Below are 7,957 nucleotides of genomic sequence, written 5' to 3' on the forward strand. Positions count from 1 at the left end.
TGTGGGATTTGGGGTGTGGGATCTGGGGGGCAGAATCCAGGGGGTGGGATCTGGAGTGCAGGATCTGGGGTGCAGGGTCCCGGGTGTGGGATCTGGGCTTCAGGATCCAGGGTGTGGGATTCAGGGTGCAGGACACAGGGTGTGGGATCCGGGCTGTGGTACCCAGAGTGTGGGATCTGAGGTGCAGGATCCAGGGTGTGGGATCCAGGGTGCGGGATCTGGGGTGAGGGATCTGTGCATGTACCAGTGGGGCCGGGACAGGACAGGGACACCACAGGGGGGGTCATAGGACGTTTATTGAAAAAGGGGGGAGGTGACGCGGGGGGGTTGGACTCTGGGGGGGCTCGGACCTGGCACTGCCCCAACTGGGGGGGTCTGGTGTTCCCCTCTGGTACCATATTCACAAATAAATACTGGGGAGGGGGCACGGGGCAGGGCTGGGGGCTGCGGGAACCAACAGCAACCCGAACCCAAAGCAGTTCAAAGCAGCCCAAAGGCCAGGGAGGGGCCGCATTACCCCCCGCCGTGCCCCGGCACCTCGCCAGGCCCCGGGCGCTCCGTCCACAGCAGAGCGGGGCCAGAACAGGAGATTCTCCTGCTCTCGGAGAGCCCCCGCCCTGTGGAGGGGGGAGGAAAGCCGTGTGTGTCCCTCCAAAAAAAGGGGTTGGGCTGAGGTCCCCCCGCGGCTGGGGGGGCGAGCGGAGGGGACTGAAGGGACACGGGGTGGGTCAGAGGGGCTGGGGGGGGACGGTGGGGGGGGGTCAGCGGAGCAGGGGGGGGTCACTCCCGGACGTAGACCCTGGTGCAGACAACGTCATCGGCCGTCATGGTCTGCAAGGAGAAGCAGGGTCACGGCACGGCCCCCTCTCCATCCCACCTCATCCCATCTCATCCCACCCCACGGGAATTTCCCAGCATGCACTAGGGCAGCGCTGCCCCCGGCGACCCCCCCCACTCTCCCCTCACCAGGATGAGCTCCCCGTCGTTGGTCATCTCCCGGGACCAGCCCGTCTTGGGCCCGTCGCCCTTGAGCAGCCGCTGCTCACAAACCATCTTGTTCTCGCTCTCCCACCTGGCCAAGCTCTGCAGGGGGGGAGAGGGCAACATTTGGAGGGGGGGCACCCAGCAGGACACCCCCCCACTGCACCAGAGCATCTGTCACTGCCCCTGAGGGAGGGACGGGGCCGTTTGTCCCTGCACCAGATGGGTGGCCGGACTCATTTGTCACCTGGGGGCGTGGGGAGGGGCTGGGGGCACAGGGAGGGACTGGGGGGCACGGGTAGAGGACGGGGGCACGGGGGCAGTGGAAGCAGACTGCCTTCACCACGTGTGTGGCTGTGCGTGCAAAAACACCCGTGTGTGCACAAACACGTGTGTACACAAAATGTGTGTGCACACATACATGGGCACACATACATGGGCACACATGTGAGGGCTCCTGCCCTGGCACAAAAGACATGTGTGTGTGTGTGTGTGCACACGTGTGCAACTGCACACACGCATCAAGTGAGAGCTCCTGCCCCCATGTGAGACATGTACACACACACACACGTATGTGCACACACACACACATGTATGTGCACACACACACACATGTATGTGCACACACACACACGTGCATGGGTGTGCACACGCACTCCTGGATGCACACCAGAGCTGCTGCCCTCATGTAACACGCGTGTGTGTGCATGACACGCGTGCAGGCGTGACTGTGCACACACATCCAACCGTGACACACGCAAGGGAGAGCTCCTGCCCTCGTGCAAAGCGCGTGCACACACACTCACACGCACACGCTTGCACACATGTGCACACACATGGAACTGTGTGTTCTCTCTCATGTAACACGCGTGTGCAGGCACGAGTGTGCACACACGTGCAGCGGTGCAGGCACACGTGTGGCAGGGCAGGGGAGAGCTGCTGCCCCGGCGCGAGGCACACGTGTGTGCACACACACACGCAAATACACACGTGTGCGGGTGCCCACGCGTGCCCACCTTGCAGGGCCGCCCGTCCACCGTCTGCTCCTCGAACTCCTCGCCCACCCTGAAGCGGATCTCGGTGGTGCGCACGGGGGTCGAGGTGCGGATGTAGAAGCTCTCCCCGTCCTGCCGGATCTCCACCGCCGGCTTCGCCGCCGCCGCCACCGCGATCTTCCGCAGCATCATGTTCACGCCTGGGGAAGGGCACGGTGGCACCGAGCTCCCCCCTCCCCTCCCGCAGCGTCCCCCGGCGAGCTGCCCCTGCCCCGCGGAGGGACCGGAGCGGTTCGGTGCCCTCGGGGCGATGCGGCCCCCGCTGCCCCCCCGGCCCCGAGCCCGCGGTGAGCACGGGGGGGTGACCCCCGCGCTTGGCAGTGACACGTCCCAGGGCACCCCGAGCGCCGCAGGTGGCTCAAGGAGACCCATGGGGGGACGGGCGAGCCCCCCCGGCCGCATCTGGGCCACATCTGGCTCTCGTTACCTGGCGGAGGCGGGGTGGGGGTGATCCCGGGGTTGGCGCCGGATGAGCCCGGGGGAAAGGACGGGGGTGACGGGGGCGAGGGCTCACCCAGCGCGGGGTGACGGCGGGGACAAGGGCCCCGGTCCAAGCTCTGCGCCTGGTGACCCGAGTGACCCCCCCCGAGGGGTCCCACGGCCCCCCCGCAGCCCCCCCGCCAACCGCGGGGCAGCTGGGGCTTTGTCCCCGCTCCAAAGGCGGCTCATCCATCATGTCCCGGAGCCCCCGGCTGTCACGGGGGGAGCTGCTCTTTGGGGACATTGTTCCCGTGTCACCCTCCGGGTGGGCACCGGCCACACCCCCCGCGCCTCCCGAGAGGGTCCCCGCACAAAGGGGCTCCCCAGGGACCGGGGGGACACGGAGGGTCCCAGCTCCCCGGTGGGGACACAGGGGGGATGTGGGTGCTCGGGGGGGCTCCAGGAGCTGAATCCTCACAAAGTGGGGAGGGACACGTCCCTGAGGGGTCCCCTCCATGGCCACGCCAAGAGCCCACGGACACCCCCAGGTCCCTTCCCTCCCCCCGAGGCCTGAGTCACACCGGGGGGTGCCCAAACCCTCGAGTGGGTAGAGGCAGCCCCCCGCATGATGCCCACGCAGGGGGGGAAGGAGAAACAGCCCCCAAAGGGAGCAAAAACTAGGAGAGGGGGCATGATGCAGCCAGCCCGGGGGTCTGATACCCCCCCCAGACCCTCTGCCAGGGGTGTCTGGGGGTACCAGCCAGGGGAGCGAAGGGCAGGAGCCCCCCGATCCCGCCGTGGGAAAGGAAGAGGGCTCGGGGTGGGGAGGAGGGGGGGGTTGGCGGATTTATTTTCCTGCTGAGGTTTCCCCGAGCCGGTTCCAGCAGCGGGGCCGGAGGGGGGGAGAAGGGGCGACGGGGGAACGGGAGTGAAACCCAAGAAAGTGATAATTATCCTGAAATATTCGTTACGTATCCCCTAACCTGGAAAATATTCTGCTCCGGCAGCTCCCCGGCTGGCGAGGAGCGGGTCAGGCGGAGGGGAGCAGTGCAGGGGCTGGATCTGATCCTGCCCAAATCCCCGGGGACCCCCAGAGCTTGTGAGCTTGTGCTCCCCCCAGTTCCACCCCCTGCGATGGGTCTTGGCCCCCTCCCCAGCCCCGCTCCCCAGGGACACGGCACCGCGAGGGGGGCAAAGGGCCCCGAGATGAGCCCTGCGAGGGTGGGACCCCCACCCAGCGGGGTCCTACCTGGGCTGTTTTTGGGGACACGGCCGTACCCGGGCTGCGTGTGGCAGGTGAGCCCCGAGGGTGCCTTTGGGGTGGGGGGTGGAGGGGCCGAAGGGGAGCGGAGGAGTTTGGAGGTGCCTTGGGGGCCCACTAGGGTGGGGAAACTGAGGCAGGCAGGAGGGGGGTCCTCGGGGGCCGTGTGGGACCCCTGGGGAGCGGGACGTGCTGCCCAGCCCCCCCCCCGTGCCTCAGTTTCCCCAGCAGGGCACCAGCCCCGAGGGCTTTGTGAAAAGGGGGAGGAGGGGGCGTCCCCCGGCTCCGGGCCCTGTGACCCCCCGGGCCGGAGGAGGACTCGGAGGCGAGATGGGGGGAAGGCCCCCCCCGCCTCCCTTGCGCACCCCCATAGCCCGGGGGCGACCGGGGGGGACCCGGGGGGGGAGAGCCGGGCTCACTCACCCAGCGCCTTCAGCAGTTCCTCGAAGTTTTCCGAGCTCTTCATCTTCCAGTTCCCAGAGAAGTTGGGCATCGCGGCTGCCGGGGGTGGGGGGCACCGGGAGGGGGGGCACAGGGAGGGGACTGAGGGGGAACCGAGGGGGGACTAAGCGGTTCGAGGGACCCGCCGCTCCCTCCGCACCGGCAACAGCACCGGCCCCACCGCTCGCTCCCTCCGTCCGTCCCGTCCCGCCCGCGCCGCCGTTTTATCGCCGGGCTGGTCCCACCCCCCGGCCCCGGCGCGGGGGCTCCGCGCTCACCTGCGCGGGGAGACCCCGGAGGGAGCCCCCCGCCCCCATCTGCCCAGGGGGATGCGGGCGAGAGGCACCCCCTGGTCTACCTGTCCTCCCCCCGCCCCGAGGCTGCCTGTACCCCCCTAATCTCCCTGCACCCTCCTGGCTTGCTGCATCCCCCTGATCTGCCCGTTCAGCCCCCGAACTTCCCACATCGCCCCCCGAGCCGTTTATAGCCCCCAAGTTGCTGCACCCCCCAAATCTGCCTGCACCCCCTTTGGAGCTGCCTGTACCCCCCTAATCTCTGTGCGCCCCCCTGGAACTGCCTGTATTCCAAATGTGCTGCACCTCCCCCGGAGCTGCTGCACCCCCCAACTCTGCCCCTACCCCTCCAAGCTGCCTACACCCCCCTGATCTCCGTGTGTTCCTCCACCTGAGCTGCCTGCACCCGCCAAAATCTGCCTGCACCCCCTGATCTCCGTGTGTTCCTCCACCCGAGCTGCCCACATCCCCCCAGAACTGCCTGTACCCCCAAAGCTTCCTGCACCCCCCACTGGAGCTCCCTGTGCCCCCAAACCTGCCTCCAACCCGCCAAGTGGCACAGCCCGGTGCACACCCCTGGAGACACAGCAGGGGCACACGCGTGTGCACAGGACACGTGTGTTTGCACAGGGGTGATGTTCTCACATACACGTGTGTGCAGGTGTTCGTGCTCGCTCGTGCACACGCGTGGACACGAGTACATGCACAGGCCAGTGACTTGACATGATCACACACACACACACACACACACACGTGTCTGTGCACACACGTGTGCGTGCAGGGCTGGGGGGGGCTGTGGCAGAGCCCGGGGGAGGGATTCACCCCTCGGGTGAACCCTCGGTCCCTCCCTGGTAACAAGCGCTGAGGGATTTCCCAAGGTTTCTCTCCCCTGGGAACCGCCGCGGGAAGGGGCAGGTTGTGCCGCGGGGCCGGTTCTGGGCAAGAAAAGCAAGAAATGGTGTTTCTGGTTCAGCAGCAGCAACTCTGGAATGGAAGGAGAGAGGTTTCTGTTCTGGACTGGGGTGAAAAGGCCCCAGCAGAGCCCCCGTCGCCTCCCTCCTCCGGGCCACATCCCCCCCGTGCCCCCAGAACCTCCGGCTCGGGCCGGCGAGCCAAGTCCCGGCTTGCCGCGTCCCTAATCCCCCGAAGAACAGGATTTCTCACCAGGCGCTGACATAACCTCACCTACAGCAGCGCCGGGGCCGTGCCAGAGGGGACAGGGACGGGGACAGGCAGAGCTGCAGGGGCTCGGGGAAGGGGTGCTGGAGAAGGGTCACCCCAACCCCTTCACCCAGGGGGGCAGGAGCTGCGCCCCCCCCATCCCGGAGCCACGGCAGGGGTGATGCTGCGTGTTTGCTTAAAGTTTAGGGAACGAAGGGAGAAAAAGAAGCCCCATTCCAAGAGCAGTGGGTGGAGGGGGCTGGGGTGGGATCTGCCTGCAACCCCCTCCGGACACCCTCGTCCCCCTCACCCCATGCTGGGCACCACGACCCAGTGGGGTTGTGAACGCCAGCCCCAGCGGCCCCACATCTGGAAGGGATTCTGCCGGGAAGGGCGGATAAAGCCTTCGCACCCCACCCTCCTCTCCCTCCCTCCCTCCCATCCCAGCAAAGCCCTGGGGTGGGCAGGCAAACCACTGGCCCCAAATAACCCCCCCGGAGCGCCAGTGACCCCCGGGAAGGACACGGATTCTCTGGGAGGCGGGCAGGGAGCCGCGTCCCAGCGCCTGGGCAGCAGCAGCTGGCTCGGCCTCTGGAAACATCCGGCAGCGGCCGCCGCCTGCGTCCCCCTTCCCGGCAAAAATCCTCAGAAACCGCAGAAATCCCGAGCGCAAACCACAGGGGGCTCCCCCAGCCCGGGCACGACTCCCTTCCCGCCCTGGCACCGCTGTGGGCCCCCTCCCCCAAACGCTGCCAGTGCCCCAGAGCCCCTCCTGGGAGGATGTGGCTGCTCGGGGATGTTCCCCCCTCCGTGGTGCCCGGGATCCACCCCGGGAGGGGTGACGTGTACCCACACCCAGCACAGAAGCCAAGGCCACCGGGGGCTCGTCCTGACGCCCCCCCCCCCCCCCATCAGCCTCTCACGACGTCGGGAGAGGGGACGGGGGGGGGGCTCCAATGTGTGGGGCCGGGGGGGTGAAGCCTGAGTGAGGGCAGGTCACCCGTCGCCTCCACCCCAAGTCCCTGCAAATCCATCCCAGCTGGCGGGAGACCCCCCTCCTCCTCCTCCTCCTCCTCCCCCCCCTCCGGCCACGGCCACGGCCGCTGCGGAAATGAAACACAGCTGGACGGCGCGACCGAGTCCGGCCCCGGCCCCGTGGCCGCCGGGACCTCCGGCTGTGGGGCAGGAGGGAGCCCACGTGCCCCAAGGCCTCTGCCTGTGCCCCCACAGCAGGACCCTGCCCTGGCCCAGGACCCTGAGCCAACCCCAGTCCCTGCCCAGGACCCTTCCTCAGTCCCAGGAGCCTGAGCCAACCCCAGTCCCTGCCCAGGACCCTTCCTCAGTCCCAGGAGCCTGAGCCAGCCCCAGAACCTGCCCTGGCCCAGGACCTTGCCTGAGTCCCAGGATCTGGCCCCGGGACCCTTCCTCAGCTCTGAGACACTTCCCTGGCACAGGACCTTGCCTCAGATCCTGCCCCAGCCCTAGGACCCTTCCTCAATCCCAGCCCCTGCCCCAGCCCCAGGACTCTTCCTCAGCCCCAGGACCCTTCACTAGCCCCAAACCCTCCCCAGCCCCGGGAACCTTCCTCGGCCCCAGCACCTGCCCCAGCCCCAGGACTCTTCCTTAGCTCTGGGACCCTGCTCCTGCCCCCGTCTTGGCCCCATCCGGAGGGACTCCAGGCTGGGATGCAAGCGAAGCCCCCAGGACTCTGAGTCGCATCCAGCGCCCGCTGAGGGCTGGGGGCCCGGCCGGCTGCTTCTCATTTCCAGGGCCATAAACCCCTTTAACGACCGGCCATTTATAACCGCTGTAAAGCCCCTAATCACCGCCAAACCCAGCCCAGACACAAAGGTTCTCGCCTGCTCCTCCCGCGCTCCCACCTTCCTTTGGATTTTGGGGCTCTGACGGCTTTCCCACCCCCACCCAGGCCGTAGGGACGGGTGTGCAAAGGCAGGAGCGGGAGGGAAGAGCCCCCATAAAACCGCGAAACTCCCGACCCGTGGGATGCTCGGGCGTCCGCTCCCCGGTGCTGCGGGGGTGGGGACCCAAATCTGCGTATTTAACCCCAAATAAAGGTGGAAGGCCTCCCCACTGCGGCGTTCTGCCCCCCAAGACACCCCCTCCCCCGGGCTCTGCCGCCCCGAGCCAAGCGGAGCCACGTAAACACGAGGAAAGGCTGGAAAAAGTGACGCACGTCGGGGGCTCGGGGCCGCGTCCAGCCCGGCGCGGGCGGGGGAGCCCCCAAGGCGGCTGCGGGCTCGGCCCCGGCCCCGCTCCCGGGGCTGCCGCGGCCCCTCCGGTACAGCAGCACCGGAGAGACCCGCCGGCGGTTCAACCAGAAGAGG

At 67.9% G+C, this 7,957-nt stretch overlaps 2 protein-coding genes across 2 annotated transcripts in view; both read right to left on the minus strand.

The window, feature by feature from the left end:
- Window positions 1–287: 287 nt before the first annotated feature.
- On the minus strand, window positions 288–4,305 carry CRABP2 (cellular retinoic acid binding protein 2). Its single transcript, XM_017808432.1, has 4 exons — window positions 4,141–4,305; window positions 1,998–2,176; window positions 967–1,083; window positions 288–831 (listed from the first exon to the last, which is right to left on the minus strand). Exons 1-4 carry the CDS (start codon window positions 4,208–4,210, stop codon window positions 781–783), a joined length of 417 nt encoding a protein of 138 aa, XP_017663921.1. The 5' UTR covers window positions 4,211–4,305; the 3' UTR covers window positions 288–780.
- Window positions 4,306–5,269: 964 nt separating this feature from the next.
- ISG20L2 (interferon stimulated exonuclease gene 20 like 2) overlaps window positions 5,270–7,957 on the minus strand; it is a 7,057-nt gene continuing 4,369 nt past the window's right edge. Inside the window, exon 3 of the mRNA XM_017808392.1 lies at window positions 5,270–5,386. Coding sequence (XP_017663881.1) covers window positions 5,270–5,386 — 117 coding nt within the window. The remainder of the gene's footprint in view (window positions 5,387–7,957) is intronic.

This window comes from Lepidothrix coronata, unplaced genomic scaffold (genome assembly GCF_001604755.1).
Source record: "Lepidothrix coronata isolate B3197 unplaced genomic scaffold, Lepidothrix_coronata-1.0 Scaffold23, whole genome shotgun sequence".
Classification (NCBI taxonomy): domain Eukaryota; kingdom Metazoa; phylum Chordata; class Aves; order Passeriformes; family Pipridae; genus Lepidothrix; species Lepidothrix coronata.